This window comes from Conger conger, chromosome 8 (genome assembly GCF_963514075.1).
Source record: "Conger conger chromosome 8, fConCon1.1, whole genome shotgun sequence".
Lineage (NCBI taxonomy): Eukaryota > Metazoa > Chordata > Actinopteri > Anguilliformes > Congridae > Conger > Conger conger.
Window position 1 is genome coordinate 4,560,933 of NC_083767.1, and position 20,918 is coordinate 4,581,850.

At 45.4% G+C, this 20,918-nt stretch overlaps 1 protein-coding gene across 1 annotated transcript in view; it reads right to left on the bottom strand.

Moving 5' to 3' along the window:
* The window catches only part of LOC133135097 (phospholipid-transporting ATPase ABCA1-like), a 149,641-nt gene that overhangs the window by 1,771 nt on the left and 126,952 nt on the right, over positions 1-20,918 (bottom strand). Inside the window, exons 47-48 of the mRNA XM_061251868.1 lie at positions 17,842-17,934; positions 1,785-2,028 (exon numbers count right to left, since the gene is read on the bottom strand). Coding sequence (XP_061107852.1) covers positions 1,785-2,028; positions 17,842-17,934 — 337 coding nt within the window. The remainder of the gene's footprint in view (positions 1-1,784; positions 2,029-17,841; positions 17,935-20,918) is intronic.

Sequence of the window (20,918 nt, forward strand, 5' to 3'; positions counted from 1 at the left end):
CCTGCCCACGCTGCCATCAGGGCCAGGCGCAGAATCGCCTCCAAACAAACGCCGGAGATTACGCTCTTTTCATGCGCGTTACCTCGTCTCAGAAGAAAGGGAAACGTTGTGCCAACTGGCAGAGCCGTCCTGGCTCCGGATTACTCCACCGCCGTGTCAATTAAAAAGCACACTGAGGAGAGGAACGCGCCGGAGACATTCCCGCGCGTCGGAGAGGAACGCGCCGGAGACATTCCCGCGCGTCGGAAGGGGCCCGGGTGTCAGATCCATCCCCCGACTTCACAGAGGAGCAGCGCGCCAGCGTGCGTCTCTCACACCGCCGTAACCTGGGCCGGCTACTTCAAACGCTCCCCGCATCAAAGCGTTCACACTTTCCCTTGTATGACTGATGCGTTCTCAACCAGCGCGCACTGCTTTAAAATCCGCAAATCGTCTTCAGGTCTGTGCGTACCCTTGTAATTAAAAGAAAGCCAGTGGCACTGACTATTCCAAATACAAGATAACACAATTAGCCTGTCAATCATGCGATATGCTGCAGCCTTTATACAGAAAGAAACTTGGTAATTAAAAAACATTTTTAAATGTTAAATATTTTTATAAATAGTCAACATTGTCCAGTCGAGTGAAATATATGCATGTGATATAATTGGTCAAAGAATTTTGTTTCCAACAGTGTAACATTGATTTTGTTATATTGAATATGAATTCTGATCAAGAGTACATCACAGCTTAACTAGAAGGAATCATATAACAGGAACTAAAGTGTGGGTAAACATCGAGCACTCTGAGGTGCATACAACCGTAACATGCAGAACTACAGCGCAAACAAAAACGCTCAGCCGATTTATATTTACAGTATTTATCAAAAGCGAATCAAGTTTCAACCTTTAACCAGTTGAGCTCAGACGCATTTTTATTAGCAGATTAAGTTTCCGAGGTGTTCAGAAAGAGGCCGCACGCCATACATTATTAATATAGCAGGGCATTTCTGTCTGATGGAGACGAGAAGCGCTTTCCCTACAAAACAGGATGTTACCTCCGTGTAATGATGTGAAATGTTGTTGGGCTGGTTGTTTCCAATCTATTAAAAACAATTTTCCCGCACAGATAAGTGGCTGAACGGCCTTCCTGCCCTCTCTTAGAGGAGCTCTGAACAGAATCTCTTTCACTCTCTGGGCTAATGATGTGTGGCTCCCTGTTCTAGGTTTTTGTGGTGAAAGAGACCGATAGTTTCTACAGTACAGATTCAAAAGAAAGAGATGGGAGGTTTTCTACAGCAGTTTCTACAGAAAGAGACCGGAAGTTTCTACAGTCCAATTTCGACTGAAAGAGACCGGAAGTTTCTACAGTACAATTTCTACAGAAAGAGACCCGAAGTTTCTACAGCAGTTTCTACGGAAAGAGACCGGAAGTTTCTGCACATCCAGCTTCAAAGCTGGCTGCTGTCACAAACGCTGTCTGCAGTCGTTCAGGCCCACGACCATTTCAGTACTTAAAATTTATTTTTGCCTTGGATGACAAAAACGTTGCAGTGAATATTCTATAAATATCCATATTTAAAAAATATAAATACTGTATAGAGCTCAGAGAAGGCAAAATGTTATGTCCTGGTTTGAGGATGCAGGTCTCACTAGATTTCAGTCGTGCAGATGCTTTTGTTTCCCGGTCTACAATCACCTACTGCCCAGATCTATCCGTGTTACACACACTGGCTATTTACAGGGTACGGCATGCAGGCTATCGTTTAGACGTGGGGTGGGGTGTGAGAGAGTGAGTGGCGGTACCTGATCCAGCGTGGTCTGAGACACGGAGTAGTCCTCAATGGCCAGTCTCTCCTGATGGGTGGTGAACTGGCTGAAGACGGTGGCGAGGGCGCCCCCGTTGGCGGGCAGCTGGTACTGCAGCGTGTTGTGGTGCTTCTCCTTCAGCACACACCCGGGGAAGGTGTCCGTCATGAAGGTTTCCACGGGGACCAGGGCCGGAGGCGTCCCGCCCACTTTCACAATCACCGTGTAGCCCTCCCCGAACCTGAGGACACGGACATGAGTCAGAACATCAGGGGCCTGCTTCACAAAGCGGGATTACTGAGTTAGACACCCCTCCCCGAACCTCAGGACACGGACATGAGTCAGAACATCAGGGGCCTGCTTCACAAAGCAGGATTACTGAGTTAGCCACATTTTGCACGAAGTAAAACTCTGTAATTCTGCTTTGTGGAACAGCCCCCAGGAACATATTCCGATGAGAAGTGCACCACTGAGCATCAAACAATAATCAGGTTAAGGCCAATTACTTTGCATGGACACTTTGGTGACTATTGAACTGTGAAACTCATGCATATTGATAGACAATTAGTCTTGCAATTTTTTAATAATAGGCAAACATGTTTTGTTTTTTTTACATAGCCCCAGAGTTTCGTTAGCCCAGTGTTGGTAGTCTCCCGGCTTCACGTAACTCTCGCAGTGAAGCCATTTTTCTTTTGGTGGCACTCAAACTCCTCTTGAGATCTGGAGTGGAGGGATAACTGTGGTTTCCTTAGAAAGCTCTCATTCTCCTCTTTCCAGTAGTTGCAAAACCTCAAAATACATTTTGGGGGTCAATGTGACCGATTTTGATGGAGGTCACGTTTAATATGGCCAGAAATGATAAGTTAATGGCAATTGTGACTTCCTGCGCTCCGACCTGTAACCGGGCAGAACGGTGTCTACGCGAAGTGAACCCGTGTTTCTGTGTGGAAGGCCACGCACTGCGCTGCTGATCGTCTCCTGAAAGCAGGTGAATCACTGCTTATTCCACAGCCTCTGACTCACACACGAGGACTGGTGTTCAAACCGCCGCCACCAGCCTGAAGCTGATAAGAGCATCCTTCACTTCTAACGCACAGGGCGCTTGTTCATCAGCGAGGATGCTCAAAAGCACTTCATTCTCACTCCTCATTAGCATAAGCTATCAGCCCCCAACTGATATGTTAAATAAATTTGGGGGGGGGGCAGGCGTGCGTGTGTTCTCCCGCAGATTGCTGTGGGTCTGCTTGCAGAAGGTGTAGCAGATTGTCATGCAGTGGGTGACATGATTAAAAAGTATTTAGCTCTGGTGAGATACAAAGCAGCAACATCAATTATAATTAGGCTCCACCAGTCAAACATGTCCTTTGTTTATGGTCGTATCAATAACAAGAGCAAAAATTGTGGCAAAGTACTTAGACTTACATGCTTAATTACTGCGTTTTGAGAAAGCAGGCATCCGCGGGCATGTATGCAGGCAATAGTCCATTTGCATATTATTACCATAATATTTAAAATGCATAAGTTTTTCTACTTCACACTTGTGGTACATGAGCTATGAAACTCAGGGAAGGCATATTGATTCTGGAACGGTGTTCATTATTCAACAAACATAAACAAACAATATTCCCCCCAGCCTACTTACAAATACAAAAGAAAATATACATTTCAATATAAAATGTGCTGCAGGCAAGATAACGGACTTGCATTCGAAGACGAATACTGTTCATCGCACATGCATCCTGTATTCCGGTGAACTACATAAAATATTTATATTAAATATTTTCCATGTTTAATTCATATTGTAAAAATATTACTATTACAATATTGAAATTGATTATTTATCATGGTGATAATGACAGTATAGCTGTTTGCCAGTATTCACTATTATGATGTCCATTATTTTATTTAGTCAGACACCAATTAAGTCTGCATGTTGCATTGGTTCTGAAGACAAGAATGTGCTTGTTATTTTCAGAACCAATGCAACACAAAAGATTCAGCAATTAAACAGTAGAATCTGGCACACTGGGTACTCGTCTAATCAATTAGTATCACTCCAAACCTCAGTTTTCAGTCAAATTTACTGTAGACTAGAATGTATTTATACATCTTATAACATCTTTTACTTACCAAATGAACCACTACTCAAAAATATACACATAGATGCATTCATGCAAAGTTCACAGAATCTTACTTTCCATACTAGACTTTGTAAAGACTAGAATGTAGCATTCATTAATTTGATGTTAACTGATTGGTGTTAGCTTAGCCAAGCATGCAAATAAGAAATAAGACCTTTCCTCGTAATTCTGTTGTTAGCCCCTCGCATAACCCATTGTCTTGTGCAAAGTGAAACGCTTAAAGTTTGTGTTTTATGTGCACTGTGGACCATAGACGCTCCATGCAAGGACAGTCAGGTACCATAGAGGTAATGAAATCTCCAGTAAACGGCCGACTCTGCCACCTCGATTTCGTGAGATTTCCCGAGACCACGGGAGATTCAAGTGGCCCTCCTCTGTGAAAAGGTCAGAGATCTCTGGGACCGGCTAATCCTCATTACCTCACTTGCCATTATTCCTGGCCGCCACACAGTGACTATTCTTATCTCTCCCTGCCCGTGGTCAGCTAGCGGTAATTATGCCCACTAAGGCATCAGACTGAGCATAAAAGACTCGCGCTGTCACGATCTGCTGCCCTGCACAATTTAATGCCTGACCAAAGCACATCTATTCGCTCTTTGTGTTGAGGAGCAGATTTCCGCGGAGATGGCCTCAGTGGAATTGAATTACACAATGCTCCCGAGACCGGGACACAATCGTTTTTATCGTTATCGTTAAAAGAAATGTGGAGTTTTTACGAGCAGACCTGTGTAATGGGGATAAATATGTTCATGCGTACACACACCAGTCGCTGAAGAGCAGTATCCGGCTGGAAGATCCGCAGAGTGGACCCTTCAAGTCAAAGCGGCACAACTGACAGATGAGGCGACTCATTTTAGGAATATCTCCACAAAAAACGAATACTTTACTTTTTCTTTGATTTATGTACTTGTCAAGAACTGATTGGATATTTATTCATATTTATATTTATTCTTGACTTGCATCTCAACAGTGCTGTACAAAAACTTTGAAGTATTTACTGAGAGGGAGGGAGAGAGAGAGAGCGAGAGGTCTTAAAACAAAATGAGAAATGCATTTATGATTGGAAAGCCTGTTGGCTAAGGAAGTAGGGTGCTTGAACTTGTAATGCTACTTCATGGGTATAAATGTGATTCTAATGCCTTCTGCTGGAACCTCATGGTTGTTCTCTGAACTGAATTAAAGACAACTCAAGAGGCATTATATTTGTCTTTATCAAAGCATGAATAATCAGAAATTATTTTATTCAAAATCATTTGCAGGTCATAACTCTAATTGAATGGTTTTCCATGTTCTAAATATGTAATGACCTTACTTGTGCACTTTCCCGAACTTAACTTGTGAATGCAGAACATATGAACCTTCAGTAATGTAATCTAATGTTCTGACTATGTGATGAAGTTATAATTAAGCTAATATTAGGAGCTGCCATTTCAGTGTTGAAGAAATGCAGTTCCTTGCACATAAAAATAGTGAAGTAGATGGTTTCAGTTAAGTGTTTGCAAAGTACAAATGAGCTCGTTGCCGCTATTATGCATTTCTGAACGAACCCCTTGAAGACTCATATTTGTACAAAGAAAAGCAGACGCTGTTGTCAGCTTTAAGTGAGGCGCTGCATTTTAAAGCCACCATTTTAAAGTGTACTCATTAGGCGCACTTCAGGAAAGGAGTGGCGACACGTCCTCGTCTGGGAGAACAGAAGATGGAGGGGATGTTTTCGGCAGAGAGAGGGTCGGGTAACTGCACAGTTCAGCAGAAAAAAAAAAATCCCAGTCTTGGGCAAGGACAATTTCAGAAAGGTTTTGGGCGTACAGTACACGTGTAATCAAATACCCTTGTCAAGCTGGGAATATGAGTCTGATCAATTAGCTGCCATCTTTGGGAACCCATGAATAACGCCACCCAGCGCAACTCCACGGCGAAAGGGAATACATGCGAATCTCTCTTCGGGCTTCTGCAGCTGGGCAATTTAGCGGTTTCACAGGCCGTGTTCTTTAAGCTCTTATAGAACCGCGAGGGAGGGTGGAAATGAGGGAGAATACGGCCTCTTATTTACGGCCGAGCTCTGAGAGGGCTCCACAAGCCCCCCTGTGCAATGTAAAGCAAATAAAAGCCAAGCAGTGGTGGGGAGTGACACCACAGCTGCATGGGCTTGATCTCTCAGGCTGGACTCGGCAAAGGGCAAGCGGAACCGGCTCTTTGTCATCAGGTGAGAGTGTGAGTGAGTGGGAGTGTGTGTGGTGTGTGTCTGTGTGTGTGTGTGGTGTGTGTCTGTGTGGTGTGTGTGTGTGTGTCTGTGTGGTGTGTGTGTGTGTGTGGTGTGTGTCTGAGAGAGTGTGTGAGTGAGTGTGTGTGTGTGTGTGTGTGTGTGTGTCTGTGGTGTGTGTGTGTGTGTGTGGGTGTGTCTGTGTGGTGTGTGTCTGAGAGAGTGTGTGTGTGTGTGTGTGTGAGTGTGTGTGTCTGTGTGGTGTGTGTGTGGTGTGTGTCTGAGAGAGTGTGTGAGTGTGTGTGTGTGAGTGTGTGAGTGTATGTGTGTGTGTGTGAGTGTATGTGAGTGAGTGTGTGTGTGAGTGTGTGTGTGAGTCATTGCCCGTATTGAATCCTTGGTCAGCTAGCCGTCAGTCACGGTTGTGAATTTTTGATCAGGTGCTGATGTGAGACTTTCAGTTCACACGGATTCAGACCATCGGATATTGATCAGTCAGATGCCTGTGTGATTTAATTGACTCCATTTTGGGGTTGTGCACCTGTGCCCACTTCTCAGTCCCAAGGGTCTGATACTAAACTGGACCATCTATGCGAGGGTATTCATTTTGGGCCATATGCAGATCATTCATTATTTAGCGGACACTTTTATCCAAAGCGACTTACAGTTGATTAGACTAAGCAGGGCACAATCAACATTGCATGGCCTTGCTCGACGGCCCAACAGCTGCACTGATCTTATTGTGGCTACACCGGGTCTTGAATCATCAACTTTCTGGGTCCCAGTCATGTACTTTAGCCTCTAGGCTACAGGCTACAGTGAATCTGATTGCCAAAGGAAACTAAACTTTCTTTTCCAATTTTTGAGTGTTAGTACATTACCACGACTGGAAGTTGTGATGTGCGAGCAGGTAACGTGATTTATGAAAGTCTTCCACACACACTTGCAGGCTGTGATTCAAAGTTAAAGCACCCTTATAAAGCAATCTCCTCCATTGCATTAGAATAATGTGCTATGACATTTCACCGTCTTTATTGCGCCTCTTAAGCAGAGAATCCTGGGCTTAGGCTAGTGTCTTCGCTTTATAAACCGTCACTTGAATGATGTCATTCAGCATAATCCAATATATTTCCTGACAGGCTTATGGGACTCTGGGCTTTATGGGATACCTCTATTCTTTTTAGTTTACTTAACACCTGGGAGCCTCCTGCCCCCTGCGCTGTAAAACATGATTCATCGCCGAGTTCAATAAACAAGCCAGATAACCCCGCCAGAACTCGGTCTGTCCTCTTATTAAAAATAGGATCTCAGTAATCAAAAACTTTTATGCACCACACCCGATTTTCCTGCTTTATGAAGATGGCCCCCGGCAGTCTGAGGCTACGGTGTGCTCCTTGTGCAGTCTGATCTACGCGCCGCTTTCTAATAAAGACCGAGACTATGAGCATCCCAGCACAGCCCACTGCTGTTCTACAGACAACACAACCCTGCACAGACAGCCCACTGCTGTTCTACAGACAGCCCACTGCTGTTCTACAGACAACACAACCCTGCACAGACAGCCCACTGCTGTTCTACAGACAACACAACCCTGCACAGAGACAGCCCACTGCTGTTCTACAGACAACACAACCCTGCACAGACGGCCCACTGCTGTTCTACAGACAACACAACCCTGCACAGACAGCCCACTGCTGTTCTACAGACAACACAACCCTGCACAGACAGCCCACTGCTGTTCTACAGACAACACAACCCTGCACAGACAGCCCACTGCTGTTCTACAGACAACACAACCCTGCACAGAGCCCACTGCTGTTCTACAGACAGCCCACTGCTGTTCTACAGACAACACAACCCTGCACAGACAGCCCACTGCTGTTCTACAGACAACACAACCCTGCACAGACAGCCCACTGGTGTTCTACAGACAACACAACCCTGCACAGACAGCCCACTGCTGTTCTACAGACAACACAACCCTGCACAGACAGCCCACTGCTGTTCTACAGACAACACAACCCTGCACAAAGACAGCCCACTGCTGTTCTACAGACAGCCCACTGCTGTTCTACAGACAACACAACCCTGCACAGACAGCCCACTGCTGTTCTACAGACAACACAACCCTGCACAGACAGCCCACTGCTGTTCTACAGACAACACAACCCTGCACAGACAGCCCACTGCTGTTCTACAGACAACACAACCCTGCACAGACAGCCCACTGCTGTTCTACAGACAACACAACCCTGCACAGACAGCCCACTGCTGTTCTACAGACAACACAACCCTGCACAGAGACAGCCCACTGCTGTTCTACAGACAACACAACCCTGCACAGACAGCCCACTGCTGTTCTACAGACAACACAACCCTGCACGGCACAATCACAGGGTTGCATGTGAGTGAATGGTCTGTCGATAGATTGGTCACTTGTCCAGGGTGTGTTCCTGCCTCTCACCCAATGCATGCTGGGACACGGTCCAGCACACCCAGCTCCCCTGACCAGGTATACGCGGGTTAGGTAACAGATGGATATATATATAGTTGTTGCATTATCACGTCTGGCCAGGTACAGTGCCTTCTAAGCCCCCCAGAGGAGCACACCAGACCCCCTGGTGAAAGCCCGGGGATTAGACGAACACCTAATGTGTCAGAATCGACCGACCTGTGGCCACACTCTGAGATTACGGTTGGCCTGAGCGAGAGGGAAGCAGAACTGCATTATGGGTCAGAACCTGACGAGAGAATGAGGCCCTGACTCACAGTGGTCATTAAAGATCCCACGACGCTCTTCGCAAAGAGTGCTGTCGGGGGTTCCCCAGTGTCCTGGCTGAATTCCCAACCCTGGCTCTTTCAACCTGCCACCTAATCATCCCCTGATTCAATTGGAAGAAAACACTTGTTCTCTCCACCTCAGCTGGTGTGTGGTGAGCATTCTGGCCCAAAATGGCAGCCGTGCATCACCCCGGTGGTGGTTGAGGCCAGTTTCCCCCTCGTCACTGCGAAGCATTTTCAGTGTCTAGAAAAGCGCTATAAAAATGCAGCGATGTATCCATCAACACCCTTTTCGGCACTGCCTGCGTGCTCTGACGCCCTCGTCGAGCGGACGTCCGTTTCCCCCAGCGACCCGCACTGCGACAGCCGGCACGGCGAACACCCCCGTGTCTTTCCTGCGCGTCCTCAGACCCATTTGCATAATTGAGGATTTGAGTGAAATCCCTGTTCCTGGGTAAATACGGTCGGGCCGAGTTTAAACAGTTCAGGGTAATGACGGCGGACAGCACGGCACGCTGGTCCGGGGCCCGGCGCCGCGGACGGTCGTATGAACCGGGTTTTAATGGCGGATAAAGAAGGGAGAAGCAGATCAGCTCCGTGTTCATTGAGTTTCCTTTCATTAAAATGCCCGCCACTCATTCCGATGCACCCCGTGGCCCGAAATCAAATCCCGCCTGAGCCTCACCCAGGCAGGTGGGAGCATAATTGGCTGTGGAATCGTCCAGGTAAACTCGTCCAGGTAAAGTGGCAGTGGAGGTACTTTTTTTTGTTCGTCAAGGATGAAGTTTCCCGAATGTACCCTGAAAGTACAGTGATGTTCTCCTCGGGTACAAATTAATACTTTTTCCAAGCAAAAAAGGTACAAAATTCATAATATATTGCTGGTTAGGGGTACAATTGTGTGTACCTGTAGGGCACCACCCCAGTGGCAAGCATTTTCACCTTTTTAGGCACTTTCTTTGGTACCTTTATTTCTGCGAGTGTTGGGACGGAGATCGGTTCTGTTTAATCCAATTTTAGATTAAATATTAAATTGTGGATGTAAAACAAAATAGGTAACACTTTATTTTACAGCCCCGTTAATTACTTAGTATTTACAGGGAAAGTACCAGGTACTTATTAGGTAATTACTTTGAAACGGGCTGTAAAATGTATTTACATAGTAACTGCAAGTGATACTTACTGACTGTTTCATAGTACTTATCACTGAAAGCAAAGTAGTTGCCTAATAATTACACAAGTAGCTGTGTACTTACCTGATTTACCTGTGTACTTTACGTGGTCTTCAGCTGAGCACCGCTGGTACTCCAAAGGGTTAATAGTGGCTTATTCCGAGCGTGTAGGCTACAGTACCTCCTATTAATTATTCATGAAGGACGTCGCTCTCAAAGACAAACTGTAATTGACACATGAAATAAGTGGATTTATTAAACAGCTGTAAGGGACAGGTTAACGCGATGCATCTGTCATGTCTCCGATTTAACAGCGAGGCGATTATGTGACATCAGTGGCCCTGATGTGAAATACCCTTCACGTCTTTGTTCCGTCTTGTCACACTCAAACGTTTTTGCTCGCGTGTGACTTCAGGAACGCACCTGGGAGGAGATCCGTCACTGGAGCGCAAGCACACTGATCTCGCGGCGCTCAATTAAACCCCCGATCACACGTGCCATTCGCACTGCGGCGCTTTCCTAATGACGCCCCTCGAGGAAAGGACGGGCGTCACGCCAGAGTACGGACATACGTGATGTCATGTGGTCTACGAAATGTCACAGGGATGCTTAGGTGCATTTTGGTAGCAGAAATTTACGGAGAATACATTTTTTATTTATGAGCATTCATTACCAATGCAAATGTGGACAGCTAATAAATGGAACTAAGACTATGATGGCTAATGCTACTGCTGATATTACTAGACAACTACTACTACGACTAATAATAATAATGGATTATGCAACATAATCAGGTAACAGATATAAATACTGTGAACCTTATATGGGAAAACATAAGATTTGAATTGAAGAAGAAAATGCATTGATTTGAGACCGAGAGAAACAAAGGCAGAGAAGAGAGAGAGAGAGAGAGAGAGAGAGAGAGATGAGGCTTCGTGCCTTGGAATGACTGTCACATAGATTACCTAGGGCAGAGAGGATGTCCTTTACTTGTGAGAGATGTTACCAGGACACAGAAAATGGAAAAGAAATCTTGGGAAGTGTCAGGTACAGTGGTAAAATGAAGATGTATTATAGATATGGTTACTTTCTCAAGCTCTCGCGCAAATGAGGAGTGATAAGCCAGATGATTGCAAAACTAGGAAATGGAGAAAAATGTTTTTTTTTTTCTCTCTCTCTTCTATGTAGCAGAATCAGCCTTCGGTCTTTGTTAGAAATTTGGCGTACTTATTATCTATCAAACAGAAAGACAGCACACACAGTGCAGTGCCTATACCTGTACGTGGCTTCATGTGTGCCTTGTGTGCGTTATTGACTTACAATCATGTCAGCTGCGCTATTTCATGTTCCATCATCACCCCCCCCCCCAGCAGCCCATCAGAAGGACATATAACACGGGCGAAGATGAATTCACTGAGCGGGGGCCGCTTGTCAGTCGTGTTTCTGTGTTTCTGCGAGGTGGGTGGTAAAAAAAAACAACAACAACTGATGCTCCTCTGTTCAGCATTCTGAGAAATGCAAATCCGTCAGAACACCTTTCAGTGTGTGTGTGTGTAAGCTGCCATATTCCCGCCAGAAAAGTGTTATTCATTGAGCTCGTTCGCTGCTCATGCTGTCAGCGTGTCTAACCTGCCATAATGCCAGACACCAGACAAACTCCTGGGAAACAAACGCGGCGAGAGACTCTCGCTTTTAATTAAGAAAAAAAAAAAGAAAAAGTTTCGCCATTTGTAAACAACGGGTTTTATTGATGCCGGAATGACACGTAGCGCCGACTGTCGATGTTTTTCGTGTCATTCTTTCATTTCCGTGAACTGAAAAATTTAAAAGATTTAGAAGTAAACCAGGATAGTTCATTATGCTATTAGATTGCTGTCAAAGCAAGCTAATTTCTGCAGTTTGCCACAGATGTTGACTGGAGCTACAATTCTGCCGCAATATTAATCTTTGCTTCACGTAAATATTTTAATTTCATGGAAGGAAACATACGCTCATAAGTGGCAAACTAACAGACCCATTTTCACATAAAAACCAGCAGGGCTGTTTAGTTGAATGGGTATTCGTTGTTTTTACTATATGTTTACTATATGAATTTTTACCTTGTTGTTGTAATTATTATGACCCCTCTAATATTATATCCTTTTCTTTCTGTTTTGTATTCATATTTAATCTTGATCTAATTCATATTCTCAGTCAGTAGGAAAAACCTTCCATTGTCATTCTCACTGTCTTGTTTGAAAAGCAGTATGACATCGATCATGCACAATCATTTAAGCTATTATTTTTTGGAGCATGTTCCTTTCACTGCAGTCAAAAAATATGCTGTAAGAAATGCATTGTAAGTTTGTTTGCTGACATATCTGTCAACTCTGAGATGAACTTGAGTTTGACTGCGTAGATGCATTATGCATAGCGGCTCCGCATTTCCACTGTCAGTCAACCCGGCTCTTCCTCCACGTTCCTCTCCATTACGGCGGCATGACTTCCTGCATTCCTGACTGCCAGGCTCCCTAACTTATCCCAGGGAAGAAAAGAAGCCATTTTGTGAAAAGCCTTCTCTAAGCTGATTAGTGGGAGAGAGCAGGAACACGTTCTTTATAGAAATTGAATGGGAGCAGTCAGAAAGCCCCATTCCTTTCCTTTCCCTGATTCTGATGCCCTGAGTTTATTCCATTCAAACATTTTTGGGGTTCAGGAATAGATAAATAAATAAATAAATACAATCTACAGCTTAATTTATATTGCCTTTTATCATTAAACTGTGTCATTTTATGCATGCTTCCAAAATATTTCCAGAGCAATATATAGAGTCAGGTCTTCCTGGCACAAAAGGACTAATAGCTACAACATGCCATAGCTATAGTTATAGTTAGCTATTAATTAAAGTGCAAAATAACATTAGATACATCAAAAGGGTAAAACCTTCCAACCAACTAGATTTAGATTGGCTGGATAGTTGCTATGTGCTGGGAAACTAAAGATCAACCTATCTGTCTCATCCATGTTTTATTTTCTTAATCGAATTCACGATAATATTCCTAAACTGGTCTCACGAATGTGACCAAAACAACAGCTTCTCTTTACCAGCTGAACCCCAGCTGAACCCGCTGTCCTGTTAACTCAGGAGAAGGCTTCAGGCATAGCTTGTGCAGGCAGTCTGCAGCAGCATGTTTAACCTGAAGGGGTCGCTGTTGCGCAAAGTGACTGAAACTCTCCTACCCCAGAAGACGGCTACAGTACAGGCCACACTGCAAGGGTGCAGGACTGCCACCAAAATCACTCTCATGTTATGAAGGGGTGCAGTTCCAGTGTGGTTTTTATTTTGTACAGTTTCTATTAGGAGCTGTGACTCACAGAACCACATTTTCTTATTTCATTATTTGTTTATTTGCTATTAAAAAATTACATGCGGACACCATTCAGAGTGCCTCTGATGAAATATGTTTATATATTTGGTCCACTATTATTTAGGAACTACTGTATATGTCACTGTCAGTTGATTCTCTGGAAGAATATGAGACCTCATAACTCTGGGATAATTTCTGGGAGCTAGATTAAATCACAATTTCTTGAACAGATTTTCAAACCATTAATGTAAAAATCAGACATCCTTTGGACTTAACATCTAATTTATGCCTCCCATTTCATTGTTAGGAAAGTGAATACTGTTCTATTTGAGCACATAAGACAAGTGTATTTGATACAGAACCATCACATATAGAATATTTGAGAGCAAATGCCTTGTTTTTTTTAGAGTACAGAATCTATCAAACCTGCTGGCATGCTTTGATTGTGTAGTGTAGGAACGTCAGACTCCAGTCGTGGAGGGCCACAGGGTTTCAGCATGCTTCAACGCTTCAATGATTCATTTAAGTCAGGAGATTGACGGAAAAGTCCAAACCCCGCCATGTCTCCCAGACCCAAACCGATCTCGGATTGAAGGGAGACCAGAAGCACCCCAGATCTACTGTATACTTAATGAAGCATGCCACCTACTGACATGCTGAGTTGGTTAACTGACAAGCCCAGTTACTACGCTTGGGGGGCAGGTGAGGTAACATTTCCTTGCTCAAGATACAGCTCACTAGTGACCCCTACTGGTTGAGACGGCACCTGCAAGTGTGCCCTTTGGCCCGCAGAGTCCTTTGAGGGTCCTCCTCTGATTCAGGCTGCGACTGTAAGTGTCCTGTACCTTTTCTCAACTTTACATTACATATATTTATTAATTTATTTTTATCATAATGGGGCGACATGGCTCAGGCAGTAAGAGCAGTCGTCTGGCAGTCGGAGGGTTGCCGGTTCGATCCCCCGCCCGGGCTGTGTCGAAGTGTCCCTGAGCAAGACACCTAACCCCCAAATGCTCCTGATGACGAGCTGGTCGCCGCCTTGCATGGCAGCCAATCGCCGTTGGTGTGTGAGTGTGTGTATGAATGGGTGAATGAGAAGCATCAATTGTACAGCGCTTTGGATAAAGGTGCTATATAAATGCCAACCATTTACCATTTATTACCTTTCTGTATTCTGTATGTTAGCATACATTATATAATAGGCAAGGGCTGCCTAACCGTGTTCCTAGAGATCTATGTAAGTTGTCATTTCAACCCTAATTTGGCAGACATGGCTATACTAATGAATAGCTCCATGAGATCTAGGAGCAGTTGAATGAGGTGTGCTTTGTCAGGGTTGGAGTGAAAACCTACAGGACGGTAGAGCTCCAGGAACAGGGTTGGGCAGCCCTGCTCTACTGTAGCTGTTGAATGAGGTGTGCTGTGTTAGGGTTGGAGTGAAAACCTACAGGACGGTAGAGCTCCAGGAACAGGGTTGGGCAGCCCTGCTCTAGTTGTTGAATGAGGTGTGCTTTGTCAGGGTTGGAGTGAAAACCTACAGGACGGTAGAGCTCCAGGAACAGGGTTGGGCAGCCCTGCTCTAGTTGTTGAATGAGGTGTGCCCTGTTAGGGTTGGAGTGAAAACCTACAGGATGGTAGATCTCCAGGAACAGGGTTGAGCAGCCCTGCTCTAGGGTAACAATGACTGGCAGATTGTGTGTAGGATTTAATTTCAGTTGGGCACTTAGACGCCTTGTTTTACTTGTCCTTGTAATGAGACTAATACAGTGGACCCTGAGAGTCTGACTGCAAGTCACTGATTTACCCAACAGTGCGGGAAATAAAAACACTTCAGGGGAGGGGTGGGCGAGGCAGAAGTTTTGTTTTGATGAAATAATTTGTTATTTATTGTGTTGTTTCTGGCATTGCCGGAAGCAGGTTCCTGAAAAGGTGTTTTTAGAAAAGCAGGAAAAATGGTAACACTTTATTTGAACCCTTCAACATCAGGCTGACATACAGTACATAACTTTGCTATGCACAATCCCCCTGGAGCAAGGCCCTTAACCCCACATTGCTCCAGTGGGGATTGGCCCCTGCTTAGTCTAATCAACTGTAAGTCACTTTGGATAAAGGCCCTTATGCCGTGTGTATAACAGTGAACAGCGAGGGTTCAAGTATAGCGTCACTGTAAAAACATCTACATGTCCATTGTTTTAGCACATTTTAACACCAAATGTGCTGTACGCACATGGCGACATGGTTCAGGCAGTAAGAGCGGTCGTCTGGCAGTCGGAGGGTTGCCGGTTCGATCCCCCGCCCGGGCTGTGTCGAAGTGTCACTGAGCAAGACACCGAACCCCCAAATGCTCCTGACGAGCTGATCAGTGCCTTGCATGGCAGCCAATCGCCGTCGGTGTGTGAGTGTGTGTATGAATGGGTGAATGAGAAGCATCAATTGTACAGCGCTTTGGATAAAGGCGCTATATAAATGCCAACCATTTACCATTTACATTTTAATGCAGAGCACTTAAGAAATGCCAATCAAATATCTTATGACTCAGAAAACCGGTGGAGAAAATCTTATGTTTAAAAAGTGTTTATGTCTTTAACATCACATTTGAAAGCTAATTTTATGCATTTTCTTTTAAAAATTGCGATTTTTTTGGCTGAAGCTTAGAGCATGTCTGCATATTGCCGGTGTACAAATCTCTAGAAAGAAAAATGGAAAAACCGATTTTGCATGAATTCATTGTTGCCGATAATGAATGCCGCCAAAGGAAATAAACCAAACATAATAATCCTTTATGCCTTTGCCCTTCATGTGCGAGGCTCCCCAACGCCTCCCCATCGCCGAGCGAGGGGGAACATCCCCGGAGCGAGCCGAGCGGACAGAAAGCCGCCGTTGCGATGGATTACTGTACTGTACACCCATTTCATCAGCCCTAACCCTGACTGACTGCAGGAAATGGGATTTAATTACGGAGAGAAATTGGCTACGAAGGGAAGTTTGTTTGAGGACAAGGTTTTCGGGTCTCTGGTGGATTGTCTGTAATTTAAATGAGGAATTACAAATGTAACATAATTTCCTAATCATACTTGACTGAGGACCTGTGGACAACCAGGCAGCCCCTGGTAACAGGGATATAAACCCATAAAACTCTGAAGAAGGTGACAGATGGTGTTTTTCTCAACCGGGTGAGGGGGGGGGGGGCCGTTTCTGCATACATGGCTATGAAATATAGGAATTATTCAGTAATGAAATGCTTCGAGCTTCAAGAGTTTTACGTCAGGTTATGACCGCATGACACAGGGTGAATTGCTTTCGATTCACACCCCATATGTGATATTCAATGTCTAACTTTATTTTTAATTAGCGGCGAAACTTGTGACTGGTACTGCATTAAAGCTTGCTTTACCAGATCCACATTAACACCTTTTTTCCCCCCATATGAACGCTCTGAGAGCACTGGACTTGCTTTGCTAATCAACGAATTATCCTTCCATGTGCTTTCAATAATAATCAACAAAAGTCTCTTCTATAATAAAGGACACTGAAAAATGATCCATCTGTCCATTTGATTCCCCCAAAATACATTATAGAATGATGAATAAGTCATTTCTGGTGCTTCAATAAACAGCAAATGAACTCAAACAAAACTACTAAAATCTTCAGGGCAAACCCGTCATTCGGGCTAGCCAAACGGTTACGCAACTAATGGCCTTCTAGCCCTGATGCAGGCAACCCAGCCAGGGCAAGCCTACTTTTCCCACTCAGCTAGGCTACAACACCGGCAAACTACACCCATAATACGACCACAAACTCCGCAACGAATTCTCAACAGAAGCGTTTTTTTGGGCTCAACTGGTTTCTGCGATGATGACAGCACTGGAGAAGGTTGGATCAGCGAATCAACCGGGCGTGCAGGTTACTGCCTCTCTGAAGCCCCAAGGAAAGGACATCGTCACAGCCAGATTGGCCAACAGGGGAATGCACCAGGCTGCTCTCAATGACCAATTAAGAGGCAGCGCCCACACCGTGACCTGCGGGTGAATCTCATTACCCTCCGACCAACACAGCGCAAGTTTGCTCTGCTGCAAACCAAGATCGAAATCGAGAAGAAAAGAAAAATCCAGGAATAAGCAAAAAAAAAAAACCACAAAAAACCCCCCAGAATACTCACTAAAGGAAGTACTAGCCTGCACCAGAAAATGGGTGACTGATACAAATGAAAGAAAAGGACTAAAACAGAAGAGCCCCTATGTTTAATGTTTTGTCGACTGTACCATCAAACATTTTTGGGCCTTTGTGGGCCCTATGTTTTAAATAAAATAAAAACATAGCCTAAACAAATAACCCAAAAGCCACATAAGGACAAACATACAGCAAAAGGAGGACATGTGAAGGTGCATGGAGCAGCGCTGGCCTTCGTACCTGCACTTGAGATGCTGAATGCTCCCCAGACACTTGAACTGGCCGTTCACCATGATGGCCATCCTCGTGCACAGTGCCTCACACTCCTCCATGCTGCGGAGACAGAAGACATTTCAGGACATGCTCACACACGGCTTATTCCCCCAGGACACCCCAATATGGCCCCAGGGCTAGAGCTCTTATTCCCCCAGGACACGCTCACACAACGCTGGAGCTCTTATTCCCCCAGGACACGCTCACACAACGCTGGAGCTCTTATTCCCCCAGGACACCCCAACATGGCCCCAGGCCTGGAGCTCTTATTCCCCCAGGACACCCTAACATGGCCCCAGGCCTGGAGCTCTTATTCCCCCAGGACACCCTAACATGGCCCCAGGGCTGGAGCTCTTATTCCCCCAGGACACCCTAACATGGCCCCAGGCCTGGAGCTCTTATTCCCCCAGGACACCCTAACATGGCCCCAGGGCTGGAGCTCTTATTCCCCCAGGACACCCTAACATGGCCCCAGGGCTGGAGCTCTTATTCCCCCAGGACACCCTAACATGGCCCCAGGCCTGGAGCTCTTATTCCCCCAGGACACCCTAACATGGCCCCAGGGCTGGAGCTCTTATTCCCCCAGGACACCCTAACATGGCCCCAGGGCTGGAGCTCTTATTCCCCCAGGACACCCCAACATGGCCCCAGGCCTGGAGCTCTTATTCCCCCAGGACACCCTAACATGGCCCCAGGCCTGGAGCTCTTATTCCCCCAGGACACACTCACACAGCGGGGTGGCCCCAGGGCTGTGGTCTCACAAAACAAAATGGCTGCCCAATTCTGTCATTCTGTGCAACACCGCCACCCGTACTCCCCGTTCCATTGTCCCTGTGCTCGCTGCTGCACTGCATTGTGGGCCAGTTCCCGTTGGATGGCGGCTGGAGGAGTTGGTGTAGATGAATCGACTGAGCATCCTCGTCAGGGAAGCAGGAGATGACAGCAGCTCTCCCGGCGGGTGGACCTGATGTGTGTGTGACGGGTACGGGAGTGTGGTGACAACTGCCAGAAAACCGTGACTGGCAGAGCCAGGTTCTGCCAGGGATTAAATGAGGCCAGGATTACCCAGGTTGTGGGGACTTCACCACACAAAAAAGACTGTGTGCTGATCATTAAAACTGTGAAATAAGCTCATGGAGCGAGCACTGTTCATTGCCCATCAGTGGCCCGGGGTACGTTAAATCATAAAACATTTTGCTATGGTGAGTTCAGCAGCCATTAAAGCAAAACTGCTCAACTGAGGTCTACTAGCTCCTTGTTTTGTGTTGTCAGTACCAGGGCTATGCTGATCCACTAAAGGGTGGTACAAACACGAATAAAAATGGGTAAACATATGATTACTCAAGTAATGTAGAGCAGTCTTTGGAGACATACAAATATCACCTGTTAACTCACATAACGCACTAAAACAAAGAAAACAATGCAGATAATTTCACCGCTAACAAATTAAGGCTGAAATTAATCAGAGCCTTCGCTCATGCAGATGTAATTAGATATTCACAGCGCATGGCAATATTAATTAGAAGGATGTTTGCGTGAACTTAGAGTAAACCCATCAATCTCTCTGAAAATCTGCATTCGCGAAAACACAGGTGGGAATTTACTACGATACGCATCAAGAGTCACACATATCTCCTGAAAGATTGTGAGCTCTTCTTCTCAGGTCAGTGGGGAAGAGGGTTACTGAATTTAACCCTTTGAACAGTAGATTCTTTGGAATTTTATTTGTCAACATTCTAGACAGATAAGTCAGTGTTCTAGAACTCCATTGGATTCAATTACCAGTCGTGATTGTTACATCGTGGGTTTCCTCCGGGTACTCCGGTTTCCTCCCACAGTCCAAAGACATGCACGTTAGGCTGATTGGAGAGTCTAAATTACCCATAGGTATGAGTGTGTGAGTGAATGGTGTGTGTGCCCTGCGATGGACTGGCGACCTGTCCAGGGTGTATTCCTGCCTTTCGCCCAATGTATGCTGGGATAGGCTCCAGCCCCCCTACGACCCTGTTCAGGATAAGCGGGTTAAGATAATGGATGGATGGATGGATTGTTACATCATTATTAGAACGTTCAGTTCAGAACCTTAAAGGGTTAATTCATTTTCAACAGTGTTTTTAACATATCGCTAAATGAGGATCACCAGGCAAAGGCAACAGGCCCTCAGGTACGGTTGTGTGGCACTTTATTACTGAGTGTGAAAAGGAAGTGACAACACAAGCCACCATAGAGACAGATTCTCTACTCTACTCAACAATTAAACCAGTGAAGTAGCTGGAAGTCACTGACTCCGATAGCTATATGGAAAGCGTTTAAAATCCCCCAGAAATCATCTGCCCTTCAGCCCTGTTGACCGAAGAGAGAGGTGTGGCAGTGCAATTAGAAAACAGGACTGGTAACGCAGAGATTTCAGGTTCAATTCCCTGGACGAGGCAGAGCCATTTTACCCTTCAACAGAGCACTTGAGTTGAATAGCTTTTGTAAATATCCGGCTGTACAAATGGCTTGCATGCAAACAGAAGCAGGGAGTGGAAGTCCCTCTAGATATGAACATCCGACAAAAGAACAAGGATGAGTAATCGCACTACTGAGAGCGGTCAAGTAGGCATCCACTACGTGTGTCATATCCAAAAAAACGCACTTCCTCTGTGGGAGCATCTGAGAGTAAGTTTTGCTGCTGTGCAATTTTAAACAAACCGTTTCTCCATTTGACAGTTGACCTCTTTGTGCCTTTTGATATTCTAAACAATCATCATTCCTGGTTCTGGAGAGCCACAGGGTCTGCAGTTTTTTTGCTTTTGCCTCAGTATCAGCACCAAATCACAGGCAAGAAACCAGGTGAGGTGTGTTAACTGTGTGATTAACTGCTTTAATTGATCAATTAAGTGCTGAGTAACAACAAAAACCAGTAGACCCTGTGGCTCCCCAGGAGTGAAGATCTCAGTTCTGAACCATCACTATCCAGACACCACCCACTGTATTTCATTTCAGTCCATCGTGTGGTGAATTGGCTGGCACAGTGGGGCAGTGGATAACACTGCCGCTTC